Source organism: Vulpes lagopus, chromosome 10 (genome assembly GCF_018345385.1).
Source record: "Vulpes lagopus strain Blue_001 chromosome 10, ASM1834538v1, whole genome shotgun sequence".
NCBI lineage: Eukaryota > Metazoa > Chordata > Mammalia > Carnivora > Canidae > Vulpes > Vulpes lagopus.
Genome location: NC_054833.1, coordinates 97,322,036 through 97,341,597, shown reverse-complemented (window position 1 = coordinate 97,341,597; position 19,562 = coordinate 97,322,036). Strand labels below are relative to the sequence as shown.

The following is a 19,562-nucleotide window of genomic DNA, read 5'->3' as shown; positions in this document are numbered from 1 at the left end:
CCGGCAGGGGGCGCCGCGGCCGTCCCGGCCCCGCCGGATGCTAATGAGCCTGGAAGCCCCTCCCCCTGCCGGAAGTGGCTGCGGCGGGAGGCGGGGCCTGCTCCCTCGGCCCTTCTGCCGTGCGGGAGCGATGGCGGCCTCTGAGGCGGCGGCGGCGGGGTCCGCGGCTCTGGCCTCGGGCGCCCCGACCGTCCCGACGGCCGCGAGGGGAGCCGCCGCCGCCGCCGCCGCCGCCGCCGCCGCCGCCTCGGGCCCGTGGGGGCCCCCCGGACGGCTAAGAGGCAGCCGGCCGCGGCCCGCGGCGGCGAGGCAGCAGCCCGCGGGTCCGGCGCCTCCGGCCCGGGAGCTGATCCAGCCGTCGGTGAGCGAGCTGTCCCGGGCCGTGCGGACCAACATCCTGTGCACGGTGCGCGGCTGCGGCAAGATCCTGCCCAACAGCCCGGCGCTCAACATGCACCTGGTCAAGAGCCACCGCCTGCAGGTGAGCCCGCGGCCGAACGGCGCCTCCTGGGGCCTGGCGCTCGGGGGCGCGGGCGCGGGCGTGCGGGGCGCCGCGGCCGTGGTCGCGCGTGTGCGGGTGCGCGTGTGCGTGTGCGGGTGCGCGCGGGTGCGGGTGCGGGTGCGTGTGGGGTGCAGCCCCGGGCCGCCGTCCAACCGGCCGGGGTCGCGGCGGGGCAGCGTGGAGCTCGCGCGCAGGGACGCGCAGCCGGAAAACCCTGTGTCATGCGCCGCGCCGTCGGCTCCGGCCTCGCGGCCTCGCGGCCCGGGCGGCCCTTCCCGCGACCTCGGTGGTTGCGGCCGCTCGGTGGGCCCGCGCCCCTCACCCTGCTTGCGCGGCCGGACTGCGCGGGGCTGTACCCCGCTGGCTGCTCCTCAGCCCACGCGCGATACCGCCCTCAGGCCTCTAGGCTCAGCCTGAAGGAGCCGCAGATTGGCCTCGAAGCCCCGTCGGAAAGTTTCCTCGCAGCGTTGGTAGGATCCGGGTCGCTCAGGATTGAGACCTTAAGGGAGATTTCTCCCGCAGGCCTTTCCGGAGGGACCCGTGTGCCACAGGACAGTAGTGCGGACGTCCCTTCCACCCTCTGTAAGGTGGGGCCGTGGGCTTTAACCTTTAGTGCGTGTGTGTGGAAAGCTCCTTGAAAATCCCGGTGTCTGGGCCCACCCTAGACCTGTTAGGTTACAACTTCCCAGTCGTTACGATAGGAAGCTTCTTCCACCACTTGTCACTCGCTTCTCTCTAGGCCAGCGGTGACATAATTCCAGAGCATGCCACGCAGAGCGGCCTTGTGGACGCAGCTTTTCACGGTCAGAACTGATTGAGGAATGAGTTGGAATGACCCTGGCGTGGTGCCTGCTCTGTCTGCCCCTCGGGTAAAGCCTCCCTGGAGATTCCCTTAGAATCAGGCTTTTTTTTTTTTTTTTTTTTTAGATTTTATTTATTCATGACAGAGAGAGAGAGACACAGGCAGAGGGAGAAGCAGGCTCCATGCAGGGAGCCTGACGTGGGACCCGATCCAGGGTCCCCAGGATCACGTCCTGGGATGAAGGCAGCGCTAAACCGCTGAGCCTCCCGGGCTGCCCAAGAATCAGGCTTCTGATAAGAATTTAGCAGGAGGTGTGAGGTTATAGTCTCTAGTAGGGCTGACGTGTTCCCATGAGAGGCAGTCCCCATCTGGCACCAGCTGAGCAGATGCAACGTCGTTCCCCCGTAAAGAAGAGGGAGCCCTGTTAGGAAATGTGCTGAGGACGGCCTTGCAGGTGGGCCAGCAGTTTCCCTCAGAATAGTTTCCCTTTCTTCCAGGACCCAAGTGCAGTAACTCTTCCGTGGTCTTTGGGAATGGCCTTCAGTCTTGGGTTTTCTGTTTCATATTGTTAACGAAATCCTTCCTTTTCTTTATATTTTAACCTAGGTAATTGAACTATGTATTTGTAGGAACTGTACATCCTTTGGTTCTCTCAATTCATATACAACAGCCAACACGCACCTTTAGTATCATGTCCTCAATGAGGAACAGCCAGGACACCTTACACCTCTGTGCACAAGAGAAGCTGCTGCCCTGACCAGGACTGTATTGGCCCAGAGATCACTCTAACAAGCACTTTGTGAGAGTTTTATTGTTCTTTTCTCTGGAATTGCTATCTGGAGCACGCTCTCTCTCTCTCACTCAAGACTCTGTGACACTCTTCAGGACTAGTTTGATAGCATATTAAGAATTTTATTTCTAATTGTGCTTTTAAAATATGTAAAGTTTAAGAATAATGAAGATAGCCATACATATACAAAATATACAAACACATGCAATATGCAATACATATACAAAATATAAAGTATAATAGGCTTAACACAGAGGAGTATGTTTGAGGCGAATACAAATTTTGATAGTCAAATCTTCACCTGGACGTTTCAAAGCAGCAGTATCCTCCCTTGCTTAGAACCTGTGGGAAGTCATTCTCCCACTTCTAAGCCATTTTTCAGATGTCTCTTGTGTGAAGACAGCACAGTGAGTGCACTCAGGATCCCTTTCTCAACTAGAAATGTTGAAGGGAAAAGTGGACTCTCCTGATTTTCCTTCGCAGGTCATTAGGGAGACCTATCTCAGCAGGAATTAAATCACCCAGAACCATCATTGTTTTGTGTTTTTCTTGCCCAAGGGGCTCACTTTCCTGCCTTGTTCTGCCTTTTTTTTTTTTTTTTTTTAAGATTTTATTTATTCATGAGAGACAGAGAGAGAGAGAGAGGCAGAGACACAGGCAGAGGGAGAAGCAGGCTCCATGCAGGGAGCCTGACCTGGGACTCCATCCCGGGACTCCAGGATCACGCCCTGGGCCGAAGGGAGGCACCAAACCGCTGAGCCACCCAGGGATTCCCCCCTTGTTCTGCCTTTTTAACCATAGCACCTAGAAACCCCTGAGCCTCTGCTGTATTGGAGGAAAGGAGTTCATTTTCTTTAATGAAGGTGACTTCTGTGACAAAATAGACATACCTGTACAGTGATGCCCCAGTGTGGTGAACCTCTACTTTCAGTCTGCATCCTGATTAGAAGGCTCTTGAGTTCAAACATTACCCTTGACACTTGTTTTCAAAGTATTAGAAGGAGGTGGCCTGAGGACAAGAGCCAACTGGGAGCTCTGGGTAGTTTTGAAAGCTGTTTGGAGAGACTCCGGTACCAGTCAAGTGTGTGCCTACTTTCTGTTCTGAAGGTGGTCTGAGTATATCTGCTTGGCAGATTTGCATAATATTCAGTGGGAGTTTTTCCTTCTGATTCTCTTGATTACAACTACTTGCAAAATTATAGTTTCTTTCCTAGTTTTCATTTTTTCTAGGTTATAATCTTTTATTTCCTTCCCCATTAGTTGCTGTATGGTCCTTATTTTATTCTAGACTTTCTTCAGAAGGTACTACCCTGCCCCCAAATAAATATTCCCTTCTTAATGTAAATAACCTTTCTGAAGGATGATGGGAAAGAATGGGGATTGAATTGTAAGGTGTAAGGACATACTGCCTTTTGGTTTTATGTGGGTTCTTATGAGATATGTCTATATTCCATCTCCTATAAGGAAATTGGAAATAACCCTGTCTAGCCTTGCCTACAGGGATTCCAGGGGGAATCCCTGGGGAAATGAAAGCTGGGGATTAAGGGAAAGGAAGAGTAGGAGTAAACGGACATTTTTCAGTTGTTAGAGATTCTTTTATTCCTCATGCTTGATTTTATTTATTCATGAGAGACAGAGAGAGAGAGAGAGGCAGAGACACAGGCAGAGGGAGAAGCAGGCTCCATGCACCGGGAGCCCGACGTGGGATTCGATCCCGGGCCTCCAGGATCGTGCCCTGGGCCAAAGGCAGGCACTAAACCGCTGTGCCACCCAGGGATCCCTTTATGTTCTCTTTTTAGTTTCGCACATAAAAGATAAAGCACAAAAAGTCTGGTGAATTTTGTTCTTGAGCATATTGAACAAAAGATGACTTTCTCACATGTGGTATTGTGCCATCCCCATTTCTTATCTCCCCATTCTCATCTTCACCCATCCTCTCCTTTGAGTGTATTGTCTCAGGACAAGAATGGGATGGAGGGAGGCTCCGGAACTGGGGTGGAGGGATGGTGATGGGGAGGCTGAGGAATCAGTTGGCCCTTAGAAAAGCAAAGTGTGAACTGCCTCAGGTTGTTGCCATGCCTGATAAACATGTTGCCATGCCATGTGATAAAGGCAACAACAGGACAATGGGACTGTTGATGTCCAGCATGGCAGTCTTTAGTGTTTAATCTTGGTGCATGATACGGTTTTGGCTTAGATGGCCACTCAAACATGTTCAGTATAATGCTCCCGGTTTTTACTGAACATTTACTCCATCTAGACATTCCCAAATGCAAAAGAAGGTATAAATACATTCCTCCTCTTGAAAAGGTTTGGGGGATTTTAAGTAGTTCCATTAGGTAAAACAGGTAAATAACAGAAGAGAAAGGCAATTCAAAGCTATATAGTAAGGGACTTGAATGTCTCAAGCTAGAGAAATTTGGACTCGGGTAGATTTGGGGTGCCACCAAAAATGTTTGAATGAGGTAATGACACGATCAGAGCTATACTTTAGAAAAATGAATCTGGCAAAGTGTGAATGAAAAAGATTGAATTTCTAGAGATGTTAAGGGGTTAATGATAAAAGCCCAGAGAGTCAGGATGACTTGAACTAGTGATGTAACAGTGAGAAAGGAAAGGTGAGGGAAGTGGTAGCTGCCACGTTAAGAGAAGTGCTTAATTGTCAAAACTCTGAAGCAAGCATGATGTTCAAAGTAGGTGAATGGATAGATGAACTGCGGTTCCTCCAGAAAACGGCATATTACTCAGCACTAAAAAGAAATGAGCTATCAAGCCAGGGAAAGACATGGAAGAAATTTAGATGTGGTGTATATACTCAATGAAAGAAGCCAATCCGAAAAGGGTACATACTGTATCATTCCAACTATATGACTTTCCAGAAAAGGCAAAAAAGATTAGTGGTTGCCAGGGTGGGTTTAAAGGGAAGAATGATATGAATAGGTGTAGCAGAGAGGATTTTCAGGGCAGTGAAAATAGTGTGTGGTAGTGTAACAGTGGATACATATCATTACACATTTGTCAAAAGCAAAGAATGTACAAGAGCAAGAATAAACCGAACTGTGGACTTTAGGTGATAATGATGTGCCAGTGTAGGTTCATTGATTGTAACAAATGTACCACTCTGGTAGGGGATAATTGCGAATAGTGGAACAGGCTGTACCTGTTTGCGGAGGGAGAGATACATGAGAACTCTGTGCTTTCTACTCAATTTCCTATCAACCTAAAACATCTCTAAGAAAATAAAGTTTGTTAATTTTTTAAAAGTGAAGTGAACAAGTATATGAGAATATGATTGGGAGTTTGAAAAGGGATCATAAGAGGCATGCCAAGCAGAGCTGTATATTAGAAGGGAGTGTGAATTTTGTAGTGACCCTATAGGCAGTTTTGTGGAACATCCGAACAACCTGGAACAGAAAGGGGCCATGTCATTGGCACATCACTAAGAGGAATTTTATAATTGCCAGGTAAATGAAAGATTTCTGAGTCTCCTTTAATATTCTTCCCACATTGTGCTCTCTCTTGCTGATAACACTAAATGGAAAAATAGAAGTTAACTGAAAGTATTTCATTAAAAAAACAAACAAACAAACAAACACTAGATGACTTGGTGAATAGGATGAGTTTGGTGATGAGACCATGGCAGTTATTAAAGCTAGCAGCTGCAAGTGTTTTAACAGAAGAGCCTTTCAGTCAGAATTTCATAAAGGACAGTATTTAATGTAAAGCACTGGTTTAGATTAGATCATTGGCATTAAGTTGTTGGCAAAAAACAAAAGAAGACACAAAACTCTCTGCAGCAAATAACTCAGCAATAATAACTGAGTGATTGATTATGTGATAAACACTATTCTAAACCCTATACATTTTGACTAAATCCCCACAACAGCCCTGAAGTAGATCCTGTTTTGCCTACTTTTCAGATAAGGAAACCAAGACAGTTCATCTTCTTAAGGTCACAGGAAAGTGACAAGGTAGAGAATTCAAACTATGGCAGTCCACGTTCCAGAACCCAGGGGTTTAACCACTATCCCTGAGGTTCCAAAGCTAGGCTGCACTTTGGGATCTTCTGAGGAGATTTAAAAACCAAATATGGATCCCTAATCCCTAACCCAAACTAATGGTATCAGAATATCTGGAGTTGCAACCAGGCAGAGATATTTTTTTAAGCGTCTGGTAATTTTTCACAGACCCTCGGGTTGAAAACCACTACCCTACCCTGCCTTTCAAAAAATGCTCTGCATTTAGCAGGCAATTGCTCTTTTTAAGCATTAAGACAATACCAAGAGGTGTACAAAAGAGCAAAAGTGTTTCTGCCCTTAAATTTAGTTGGAGAGACAGGAACTCTAGAAAAAATGGTAATATATAAAATAGCTTAAGTTTTACTATCTTTGAATTCAAACAGGAAATAGAGCTCTAGATATGGATGGTGGTAAGCAGAACAAGGAGTGTTGTTTACTGAGAATGTGTTCTGGGTTCAGTTTAATGATAATCCAGTACAAAATAATCCTGAGAGTTATCTATTGTATCTGTCTCAGAAATGAGTAAACTGGCTCAGAGAGGTTACTAGTTGGTGGTAGAAGTGGTTTATAGGTCTTGCAATGCCAAGTGCCTTTTCCACCATTGTATTCTGCCTGAAGAGAGCCAGAAGGTTGTAGGACAAATTGGGCCTTGATAGAAGGTGCAATTGTAATTAGGAAGAATGTGAGACTGAGTAGGGTGGTATATGAAAAGGGAACAGAAAAAAAGATAGGGTTATAATGGGAATTTGGAGGTGTAACACACCATTAGGTGACCCTTACAAATAAGTTTTTGGTATTTAAGAGACCATTTGAATACCCTAAATGGATATGAATATCTAGGCAGTATAATGCAGTAGGATTATAAAAGGGTGGACCAGTGTGGAAAACATGGAGGACTAATTGAATGTGATATGGAAAGATAAATTACATTGTTTAAAAATAAAACAAGAATACCTTCTTTTCCCCTCTGAGTGGACACAGACTCAGCAAGATCAACATGTTCCTCTTGAGATCATTGGGAAGGCAAAGGGAAGGAACCTTGGCCACATGGTTCTTCATTTCTCACTTCTCCAGAAACATTTATGGTAGAAAAGGAAGTGGACATGTTCGAAAAGTAATGACTTTTCTCATCAGAACACTAGATGACCAGAATAGCTGCTACGTGCTGCAGTAGCAACTGAGGCCTGAGTGAATGGGGACTTCTGCTACCTCCACTTTGACCTCAGTCTGTACTTCCTAATCGATTATGTTCTTTCCAGCTTATCTCTTCACTCAGCCAAAAGACCCAGGAGGCAAAGCATCCCATGATGGGGACTCAAAACTAGTCCCTCAAGCAACAGGGACTGCTTTTACACCAGCAAGACCCCAGGTGGTTGAACTCAAGACAGTGATTGACCTGACCTTCACTGCCCACTTGCACCGTACCCTTACATAAACCTGGAAGTATTTTCAGCACTTTGCAGACCATTTTTGAGATATTAGTCCACTGTCTTCTTGGTGATGTTCTCTGAAATAAATCCCATTCTTGTTTCACTACCACTTATCTCACTGCCTTTGGATTTTGTCAGTGGTGAGTGGCCAAACTTCGTATGTTTTGGGACCCCCAGAGTCAGGTGCTCCTGTACCCTTGAGCCCTGCTTACATGAATATATGTCCTGATGTTTCCAGTGACCTATAGAGAGGTCCACCCCCACCCACCCCCCTCACCACCACCACTACCTTCCTTTAGGGCAGATGGAAATTACACTGGAGGTCATAGGCCTCTCACCCCTGCAGTATGTGGGCTCATCAGGGGCACCAAGACAGAGCACTTCAGGCTTAAATTAAGTCACCAGTTATTTTAAACTCCCAACCAAAAAGTCAATCACATGCTTAATAACACAGGATGATTAGGATTATATGAGTTAATATATATAAATGCCTGACACAGAAATAAAAGCAATATAAGTACTGGTTACTGTAATGATTATTAAATGTCAAACATAGCATGGTGCCTATATTCAAGCTGCTATATCAAAAGTTGTGTTGACCAGCTTCAGCTACTTTAGTGGTACAACGATCAGAGAAAGTAATAATGCTAGGAGGAAGGCCTAGACCATAGTCAAAGGTTTTTTCAGGAGCTCCCGATAATTGAGAGTAGGATGAAAGGGAAGGAAACAACTGGAGTACCAAAATCTTGAGCCTGAAAAACTGTGAATATATCACTTACAAACAGAGAAAGCTGGCTTTAAGGACAGAGATTTTAAGTTTAGAAGGAGGAGTTTCAAAGGAATGGATAGAAGATTTTTATTTTTTTTTTTAATTTTTATTTATTTATGATAGTCACAGAGAGAGAGAGAGAGAGGCAGAGACATAGGCAGAGGGAGAAGCAGGCTCCATGCACCGGGAGCCTGATGTGGGATTCGATCCCGGGTCTCCAGGATCGTGCCCTGGGCCAAAGGCAAGCGCCAAACCACTGCGCCACCCAGGGATCCCTGGATAGAAGATTTTTAAACAGCATGGGTGTTTTTGTTTTGAAAAATTTTTACAGATTTATTGAGCTACAGTTTATCCACCATAAAATTTACCCATTTTAAGTCACTAATTATTTAGATTTACATAGTTGTGTACCAGCACTACAATCTAATTTTAGAACATCTTTATCTCCCTTAAAAAGATCCCTTGTACCCATCTTTAGTCATTCCTTGTTTCTGCTCCCAACCAGTTTTTTTGTTTTGTTTTGTTTTAATAATTCTTTAATTTTTTCTTTTGCAGGATGGCATAGTAAATCCAACAATAAGAAAAGACTTGAAAACCGTACCGAAATTCTACTGTTGTCCAATTGAAGGATGCCCTAGAGGCCCTGACAGACCATTTTCTCAATTTTCTCTCGTAAAACAGGTATTTTACTTGTCTTTAATTAAGTATACTTCTCTGAGGATGAAATACAGGTGATATAAACCTAACATGCATTCTAATCACTTACCAAACATAATTGGAAGACTCTCAAAGCTGCTTGTGAGAATAGCCTCCCAAGAGTCTGCCTGTTGGGGAAAATATGGGTAAGATATAAAACGAGTGAAGGAGATGTGGCTTGTTTGGGGGAGAAGACATACAGAAGTGAATTTGGAGAGAAAGACAAGAAGACTGGTTCAGCAAATGAGAATTGTGTCCTCCAGATCCTTTGTGAATCTGTGTGCCTCCAAGGCCAGAGGAGCAAAGGCACAAAGGAAAAGTTCCTTCTAAGGAAGTACGAAGCTGCAGAAGTCAGGAAAAGTTTCCGAAGCAGCTGCCTTAGGAGAAGGGAGGGGTCTAGCGAGTGAGGAAAGCAGTGACATAGGGCCGCAGAGCCTGACAGCTATAATACTTGTCCAAGGCTTTGCTTGAGGGGTCCTAAGAAAACCATGGCAGATGTTCTCCTGCCTGCAGCACTAATTTATAAAACCTAAACGGTGAGTGCTATGAATTATTTCCAAAACAGTGTCCTTGCTTTTCACAAAGCAGGAGTGGCAGGGAGAAGGGGCATGTGATAAACTGCAGTTTGCCTGCTTTTCCATCCTTTTGATTTAGACTGCTTTAGTTTGTCATGTAAACTCCTTGTTAACATGGGTACATGAAATGTTTTGAGCAGATGCAGTTTTCCACTTTGGTCCCTTCTGTGTTCTTCCTAGCACTTTATGAAAATGCATGCTGAAAAGAAGCATAAATGCAGTAAGTGCAGCAATTCCTATGGCACGGAGTGGGACTTGAAAAGGCATGCAGAGGATTGTGGCAAGACCTTCCAGTGCACGTGTGGCTGTCCCTATGCCAGTAGAACTGCTTTACAGTCCCACATCTACCGCACTGGCCATGAGATCCCAGCAGAGCACAGGTAAAGGGGAAGACATGGTGGTACAGAAGTCAGTGGCTATGGGAAGAGTTTCAGATGAAACTTCTGGAGAGCCATTAGTGCAGGGAGAAAGAAAGGAGGAATAATGGAAAATAGATGTGACATGGAAGAGGGGAACTTTCAGAAAAGTGAGCAGTACTAGCAGAGGACCCAGATCTACCTAACCCAGTTGTTCTTCCTTATTTCTTCCCATTTGAAAATCCCAACTTCCAGCATTTCCTATCAGAGGGATGTTAGGTTCTTGAAGAGTTAAGTTTTATCATGAAACTCTACTTCATTTTAAAGGTCAGATTTATATTTGGAGTAATAGCTTCCTACTTAAAGAAACAGTAAAAGTTGCATTATGTAATCTGGTAGCTTCCTCGTGCATGCAGAGTTAAGCTGAGTTCTGGAATACTCAGAGGTCTGCCCCAAAAAAAGATGTGCTTCCTCCTTCCCTACTTGCATGTTCCTGAACTTCTGCCCACCATATAGTAGGCCCAGAAGAGCACAAAAGGATGGATCTCTCTTCACCAGGTAGTCTGACCTCTGCTGTAGGTGTGGGGAGCAGCATGCATAAGTAATTGAAGATGCAGCATCAGGGTTGAAGAACGCTGCAGCCTAAACTTGGTTTTCTTTTTACTCTGTCCTTGTTTTCAGGGATCCACCTAGTAAAAAAAGGAAAATGGAGAGCTGCCTGCACAGCCAGAAGTTGTCCAGTAAGACCACTGAGTCCCTGAGTACCCAACCAGCTCCAAAACCAGATACTCAGGAACTGGAAACTTCAGAAATAAAGCTGGTCGCGTCTTTTGAAGACTCTTGCAGCTCTAATGCCGGAAAGCAGACTCTTACACCACCTCCAAGATACCCTCAGAAGTTGCTTTTACCCAAGCCCAAGGTGGCCCTGGTGAAACTTCCTGTTATGCAGTTTTCTCCCGTGCCTGTCTTCGTGCCTACAGCCGACTCCTCGGCTCAGCCTGTGGTGTTGGGTGTCGATCATCAAGGTTCTGCCCCAGGCGCTGTGCACATACTGCCCTTGTCAGTAGGAACCCTCATCCTTGGCCTAGATTCAGAGGCTGCCTGTCTTAAAGAGAGTCTCCCTCTTTCAAAAATTGTAAGTCCTGTGGCCATGGAGCCAATTAGTACAGGTGTTCAAGTGAACTTGGGTAAGAGCCTGTCTGATCCTTCACAAGAACTAGGGAACACCTGTCAGAAGAACAGCATATCTTCCATCAACGTACAGACGGACCTATCTTATGCCACACCGCACTTCGTACCTTCCACACAGTGGGCTGGCCCTGATTCCTCTGTATCTTCTTGTTCTCAAACAGATTTGACATTTGGTTCTCAAGTCTCCCTTCCCATTAGCGTTCATACGCAAACGTTTTTGCCCAGTTCTAAGGTGACCTCATCCATAGCTGCTCAGACTGATGCGTTTATAGATGCCTGTTACCAGTCAGGTGGGATCTCCAGAGAAACCCAGACCAGTGGAATGCATAATCTGACAGATGACAGAGTACAGATGGACCAAGCTGTAATGGGTGGAGACATTTTTGAGAGCGTCCATCCATCCTATGGTGTTTCTACAGACAGTATTATAAGCAGCAGCTTAGTAGCAGAGACTGTCACTCATGATTTGTTACCTCAGAACCACCCTAAGACTTTAAATCAAGATCTTGAGAAATCTGCACCAATTATAAACTTCAGTGCACAGCACAGTATGCTTCCTTCACAGAACATGACAGATAATCAGACCCAAACTATAGATTTATTAAGTGATTTAGAAAACATCTTGTCAAGTAATCTGCCCAGTCAGACACTGGACAATCGTAGTCTTTTGTCTGACACGAGTACTGGACCTGACCCCCAGCTTCCATCTGGCCCGACCCAGAATCCTGCAATCGATTTTGATATTGAAGAGTTCTTGTCGGCCTCAAATATCCAGACTCAAACCGAAGAGAGTGAGCTTAACACCATGACCACTGAGCCTGTCTTGGAATCGCTGGACATAGAAACCCAAACAGACTTCTTCCTTGCAGACACCTCTGCTCAGTCCTATAGTTGTAGGGGAAATTCCAACTTTTTAGGCCTTGAAATGTTTGACACACAGACACAGACAGACTTAAACTTCTTTTTAGACAGTAGCCCCCATCTGCCTCTGGGAAGTATTCTGAAACACTCCAGCTTTTCCATGAGTACTGATTCATCTGACACAGAGACCCAAACTGAAGGAATCTCCGCTGCTAAAAATATACCTACTATAGAGAGCAAAGTTCAGTTGAACAGTACAGAAACACAAACCATGAATTCCGGCTTCGAAACCCTGGGGAGCTTGTTCTTCACCAGCAACGAAACTCAAACAGCAATGGACGACTTTCTTCTGGCCGATTTGGCCTGGAACACAATGGAATCTCAGTTTAGCTCTGTAGAAACCCAGACATGTGCAGAACTACACACAGTCTCCAACTTCTGAAATTGATGTCCGTGTGTGCAACAGCTGTTACAATTTCCTCCTAGGTTTGGGAAAATGGGAGAGTGGGACAACAGTGTTAACACTATTGAATGTAGTTACTGATGCATTTACTTCTATTCTTGGAGGGTCTTTTGCCTTTTGTACTTGTAAACATGAAATTTGTGTATAAATGTGAGTGTATTATAAAGTGTAAGATGTTGATCTAAAAATATTGTTTCTGTGTTGCCTACGTTTGCCCTTTCACAGTTAGTCTTCCCATCTTAAGAACACAAGTGTATTTCACACCTTTAAAATCCATCTAGCAATTAACTGAAGCCAAGCTTACCAGGTACTAGGGTAGACTTTTCAGATCATCAAAACATTTCAGTGGAAATGTGACTTGCTTAACTTAAATTGCACCTAAAATATTTGAAAGTGCTTGTTAGAAATCCCTGTTTCCTGATAGTAAATCTAAAGAAATTGGATGCCACACATCAGATTTAAGCACCAATGCTTAGATGGCGTGGGACTCATGCTGCATGCAGCTTCATCTGCTTTGACATCTCACTTTTTTCTGACTTGAAGACAAAGGAAAATGACAGCTGTCTTTAGCTTTTGAGACCATCTTCGTGTAGTCCATGCCGTTCTTCCTCTGTATGAACTATTGCTGATACCAACCTAGGTGTACGTACTTTCCTCATAGGACGTGTTGCTGTAAAATTACTGCTTCATGAAGTAGCAGCAAGCACTTAGTGTAAATAGTGATCCTTCTAGTCTACGTAACTGTTCATTATCCCAGCTGTGGAAACACTGGGTGTGAATTGTGCCCGTTAGCTCATAATGCAGTGTGTCTGGGGAACATCCCTACTGCTCTCCCCTGTAGGCGAGGGTGGTGCTCCACAGCTGCTTCTCAAGAGTGTTCCCGTAGGCTGGATCTGAGTTTTGTCTCTCTAAGTGTTTATTTAAAAAAAAAAAAAAAAAAGGAAAGAGAAAAGGACATTCCCCCTAAATTTCAGTACTTTGTGTAAACTTAATAGGGCGAGAGTGCAAGCAACAATTACTCTAAAGTGAATCTTTTAATCCACCTCATATTATTTGAATAAGGAGAAACTTTACCCTAGCAAGGATGTTATTTGTGCCTTGAGGATAGCAAGTATAGAACAAATTCCACCTAAAATATGGCATTCTGCATTTTGTTGCTTTATTTGTTTAGACAGCAATATCAAACAGTCTTCAAAGAATAGGAGATGAAGACCAGTTACTTCAGTAATCAAGAACATCCATGTTTTTTAGATGGGAGCAAGTCAAATATACTTTGGAGGTTTTCTGTATTTAGGATTGTTGTCCAACTTTCAGTCAAGGAAAAATCGATGCAGTCTGTACGTTTTCTAAGTTTATTTTTAAAAATTCCTTCTGTGGCACATGCTTATGCTGCTGAAGGCTAAGTCCTCAAAATAAAACCTAAGGTGTGAACTAATAAATCAGTAATATTACTAATTCCTATCCCATAGAAGAATAGTGAATAACAAATCCTGGACAGATGAACCCAACCCGGTAGATCAGAGTTTGCTTTGGTCACAGTGGCCTATGATTATGGGTTTCAAAACAAACATAAAGCCTTAACTTAGAATTTCATTATGTTTTAGAATCGTCACTGCCTTAATGTTCAAACATTTAAGTTCTCCTAGTAAAGGAGAAATGCATGTTTGTTTATGGCTTTTTGTAAATACAAACGCAGTGATCTTTGGCTTTAAAAAAAATTTGTTTCTGTGAAAATGTTAATCCAGCCAATAGAGTTATTTACAGAATAGTTGAGCATGTCATAGTTCTTCATGTACAAGTAAGAACTGTTTTTCCTCCCAAAACCTTAGTTACCTGAATTGTCCTAAGATTATTCGTAAAAACTGAAGTTCAGTGATTAAAAAGAAGTTGGAATTCTACCTTTTTTTGTGAATTCTTTGACATAAAGTGACCTATTTTGTTGCCTTGACTTTTCACAAACCCATCATCTTCTGATAAAGGAGAGGTTGTGCCTAGTTATTTTCATTACCGTTTTACCTTTGTTCATGAAAATATACTAATTTCCTACTAGAAGAAAATGAAAAGACACTCCATTACTAAACTTTGTATTTTGATGTGAAGTTTTTATTTGGTAGAACTTATTTTATTTGATACACCTTAACAGTTTTAAGTTTTTGGAGAATTTCAAAGTAACTTACTCCCAATTCATGCATTTGCCAAAGGTGACCATTTTATAATGGAGTCCCCTTTATCTTTGTAAATAATGTAATTCTAGCTTATGAACAAAAATAAGGTTAGAATATGAGTAGTTCTTTGCTCAGTCACTAATTTGCAAAAAGCCCAATCGGTGTGTTTCTGATTTCTTGATACAAAAGAGAAATAAAAATAGAAAATTTTTGTAGACTAACCTGAAAGATGCTGAGAAAGGTTTGAGGCTATTTGGACCAGAAGAAAATATATTCGTATCAGTCCAGTTTTGAAGTTGTTTTATTAGTAGTGGCAAATTGACAGGGTGATACTTTCCTGTAATCCTTGATGGCCTCAGTTTTGGAAGGTTTATCTTAACAAGTCCAAACCTCACCAAACCTGCCATCTAATATTGACTCCAAGGACCATTTAAATACTCTGCTCTATTTCAAGCAGTGCTTCTCACTCCGGTCCTCAGGAGGCTCTTAGGAGAAATGTGTACCTTTGGGCATTTAGGGACAAAGACTTGAAGTCTCAAGTATTTATGTGGTTTTATTTTCCTTGCATTTCACAATAAATGTACGTGTTCCCATCAATAGTACATTAAAGTGTCGCTGATCAGATTCGGCACGTGGAAAGAGCATGTCAGTTTTCTGGCTTCATACTCCCAACATCCAAAAACTGTGTTAAATGACGGATTTTCATCTAGTTTCTTCAACAAGATGTTAGCTAGTTCTTATGGCCAAGAACTTAGTCAAGTAACGTTTCTTTTGCAGTGTTTTGATTCAAAGGGTTCTCAGTTGTGTCAATAGTATTGATGAGCAGACACCCTGATGTGTCAGCTTACATATCAGGAGAGGCAGGCTAAAGATGAAGGGGATTCCCAGGTTGTCAGTGTTCTCAAACTAACAAACATGGCACTACATTTAAAAACGTGTGTCTTTGAAGGAGCAAATGCCGGAAAGATGTGAATAAATTCAAGCATTGTCTGTAACACTTGAACTGGAAGAGTACCAATATTCGTTCATTTCTTTCAACTTCAGGAAAGAATCTCTGAATTTTGTATCACCTCACTAATCATAAAATGCACACATTTGTAACTTTGTTCTAGATCCACAGTCAAAATAGTGAAGGCTGGCATAGCAGAAACTCATTGCCAAGGCCCTGCCACTAACTTTTGGTACTTGACTGTGGAGCAAGTTAATATTATGGGACAGAATGCTACAAAAAAGAAACAGCAAAGTATTTTTTAAAAAGTGATACTCTTTTAGTTTATCAGTGAAACGGTCAAATGTGTGAAAAAAATGAAATTACCTTTTGAAAAAGTATCTCCATGGTGACTTTGTTACCTTCAAAAGTATATATGTCATTTCAATGTGAACCAAATTGTTTGGGTTTTTTTGTTTTGTTTGTCATAAAGGCAGGAGCTTATTAGCATGGTATGTGTCAGTAAGACCTTTTTACTGCTTTTGCCTGCAGCTTCTCTACTTTGCTTTCTGGTGATGCACTGCTCTATCCATGTCCTTGTTTGGTTTTATGATTGCCTCTCAAACATGTTGCTGTTTAGGACTGAATTTGAAGGTCATCCCCCTTTACCTTTTTCCTGTACTGTAACAAGAAATTTAGTGACTTCAGAAAATGTAGAGCTTGTGCTGCAATAAAAATGTGGCAGAAGTCAAATGCATCTGAATTAAGTAATCCTAAAAGGGTATTTAACCTTCCAATGCACCGCAATAACATCTCCCCATTTAAAGTGAGCCTTCAGAAACTACGATTTTATAGTACACTTTTAAAAGATTTATTTAGAGAGCAAGCAAGCATGCTAGCATGAGAGGGAGGGTGGGAGAGGAGCTGGTGGGACGAGAGCTGGACGCAGGGCCTGATCCAGGTACCCCCCGATCATGACCCAAGCTGATATCCAAAGTCAGATGTTCAACCGACTGAGCCACCCAGGCGCCCCTTAGAGTACACTTTCAAGAAACTAGCCAACTCTGCTTTCGAGATTTATTGGCTTATTCAGTTCATGGGAATACTTTTTGTTTAGCTATATTTGAGAGTGTAATGCTATTAATTGTAAGCTGCTGTCAGTTCGTTCTTTTTCACCTTTTTGGTAATACTTGCCCCATTTTAAAACCATTTAAATCGGGGATCCCTGGATGGTTCAGCGGTTTAGCGCCTGCCTTTGGCCCAAGGCGTGGTCCTGGAGTCCTGGGGTCAAGTCCTGCATCGGGCTCCCAGCATGGAGCCTGCTTCTCTCTCTGCCTGTGTCTGCCTCTCTCTGTGTGTCTCATGAATAAGTAAAATCTTTAAAAAAAATAAAAAAATAAAACCATTTAAATCACCATTCTCTAACGAGATACATGCACCTACGTAGTAAGTCTGGATTTAATGTTCTCTAGCTACTATAATAAGGATCTGACATTCCATTTTCCCGAAATTACATGGGAGAAATCAGTCATGAGGATTGAAACTAAGCCTTCATAGAGTCATGAACAGAATCAGAACTGGTGGTATTTATCCCAAATTAAATGTTTGATTTCTAGTTTTCTTCAGAACACATGCAGACCAAAATAAAATTGCTAACAGTCCTGTGACACTAAAAATATGACTAGTTTATGGTATGTTTTCAAGTTAACAGTGAAAGTTTTTAGAAGCAGAGAAATTGTTTCATTTGAAAAGATACACAGGGAAGAAAGGTTTGTAGTTTGAGCTAAATCGGGGACAAGAGCTATTTTCATATATACATATGATGTATCAACTTGCCAGTGGCTACAAGGAGTGGTATAGCCATGTGGGCCACCTCTTAATATTCACACTGAGTTAACACAAGCAGTGAATGTTGAGAGGATTGCTTAAACAGTAGGGAATTCTGAACAATGGCATTAAATGTAAACATGTCAACATCATTGAATTTTCTTGAGAACCTTGCCAAAGCAATAATGCACATTCTCAAAAGATGAATATGAGAATATTGACAGCTTTTTTTTTTTTTCCCTGGGCACTGGCTAAGCGGGCCTACTTTTCTTAGGAATTATCTCAGAGAAAAAAGCAAGCTTGTGATCGCTTCCTTCTGGGGTGTATCTGGGAAGGTACCACCAGAAGACCCTGAAGGACCAAGACAAAACTGAGAGCACCAGAGGGCTTTCGATCCAGAGCACCTGTGCTTTCCAGGATGCGGCAAGCCAGACATCACCACTCTTCCTTTGTCCCTGTGCCAGGACTTGTGCTCGGAGAAGCCACAAACACAGGCATTGGGTCCCTAAAGCATTGGTTCTCAATTGGGCTGATTTTGCCCTTGTGGCACTTGGTAATGTCTGGAGGCATTCTTGATTCTCACGACTGAGGAATACTATTGGTATCTAGCAGATAGAGGCCAGGGATGCTGCTAAATATTCTACTGTGTACAAAACAGTCCCTACAAAGAATTATCCAGCCCCTGAACAAAGGAAGGAGAAAATGATCCTCAACACTCATGTATTCGCTTAGGATAAAGATAATACCCAGAAGGGGCTTACAACAGTGCCTTGTAAATTCAAAGGAATTTCTGTATTGTGTGGCTGGTTTTGGCAGAGCTCGGGACAGTCTAGTCTGGACATCAAGAGCACGGCACAGAGTCCTGGCACCAGCGTCCCAGTGAGCTTGGCAGACGGTGGTAGAGTATTCCCTGGGGTACCAGCGACTGTCCTGATATGCCCTTGGTCATAGACACAGGAGCCCCTCTGTTTATTCTCCATCTTGCTTCTCAGAAGCCCCTAAGCTGCAGCACCAAGGTTGCACTGGACCCAAACCCAGATACCCCACCAAGGCCCAGACATGAGGCCTCAGGTCATGCATCTTGGCCTTCCTGGACAGCTGGGGATAGCCAGAGAGAAATGGGCAGGGTTTCTGTGGGCTCTCTGGGTCCCCAAAGCTCTTGAACTTGGAGGGAATGAAAACCAAATTGGTTCTGGGTTCAAGTAGCATGGTCCTTGAAGTACAGGTAAATTTCACAGAAGGAGGCCACATCCAGAATAAAAAGAATAAAGCTAAAAATTAGGGGAAGTCTCCCTGAGTAGCCAAAATCCTACACACGTGTCCAAATGTAGCCAGGCCTCATGGCTCTGTCAGGAAACATTGTCCAGGTTTCCTGCTGCTCCAGGCACCCCCTTGCCTCACCCAGACCCGCAGCAGCACCCCAGGCTTCAGCCTGGCCTCATCCAGAGAGTGACCTCAGGCCCTGCAGGAGCCCTGTGTCAGGTGCTGCCACAGTTTCACTTGGTGATTTTTAAAGTTTGGAGGAAAATAGGAGTTTGGAGAGTTTTATTAATGAGACATCCAATGAGAATGAGGGATGAAACACAGCCCTCCACGTGTGGCTTAGAGAGGACAAGAGGATCCAAAACCTGACTAGGACCATTACCTTGAGGCAGGAAGAAGGCTGTTGCCATAATGTGCTTAACGCCCTTAAATGGTGGGATTTCCCCTGAAAGTTTTTTTGGTGACCTAGATCCCTAATGGGGACTGCATTCTATTATATATTTTTCCTTGGGATGCCTGGGTGGCTCGGCAGTTGAGCATCTGCCTTTGGCTCAGGGCATGATCCCGGGAGTCCTAGGATCGAGTCCCACACCAGACTTCCTGCATGGAGCCTGCTTCTCCCTCTGCCTGTGTCTATGCCTCTGTGTGTGTGTGTGTGTGTGTGTGTGTCTCATGAATAAATAAAATCTTTTTCAAAAAGTATAAATATTATATATTTTTCCTTTATCTAGACATGGACATCAAAGACCAGTCTGGATGCCCTGATTCAATCTCAATGGAAACAGGCAAAACCTGGAGTGATTTTATCCACAGAAAACAAGCTACACCCAGGTTAATGCCAATAAGATCCCAGAGAAGCTTAATCAGGTTAATAGAAAAAATACCTAAAGAGACACCAAATGCGGGCAGCCTGGGTGGCTCAGCG

At 43.7% G+C, this 19,562-nt stretch overlaps 1 protein-coding gene across 1 annotated transcript; it reads left to right on the top strand.

The window, feature by feature from the left end:
* Positions 1 to 100: 100 nt before the first annotated feature.
* Positions 101 to 14,352, top strand: ATMIN (ATM interactor). Its single transcript, XM_041771824.1, has 4 exons — positions 101 to 481; positions 8,868 to 8,993; positions 9,764 to 9,963; positions 10,621 to 14,352. Exons 1-4 carry the CDS (start codon positions 131 to 133, stop codon positions 12,431 to 12,433), a joined length of 2,490 nt encoding a protein of 829 aa, XP_041627758.1. The 5' UTR covers positions 101 to 130; the 3' UTR covers positions 12,434 to 14,352.
* Positions 14,353 to 19,562: the final 5,210 nt, after the last annotated feature.

Coding starts and splice junctions, on each gene's coding strand:
- ATMIN (XM_041771824.1), top strand. CDS start 131: ATGGCGGCCTCTGAGGCGGCGGCGGCGGGGTCCGCGGCTCTGGCCTCG. Junction 482..8,867: donor TCAAGAGCCACCGCCTGCAG/GTGAGCCCGCGG, acceptor TTTCTTTTGCAG/GATGGCATAGTAAATCCAAC. Junction 8,994..9,763: donor AATTTTCTCTCGTAAAACAG/GTATTTTACTTG, acceptor TGTTCTTCCTAG/CACTTTATGAAAATGCATGC.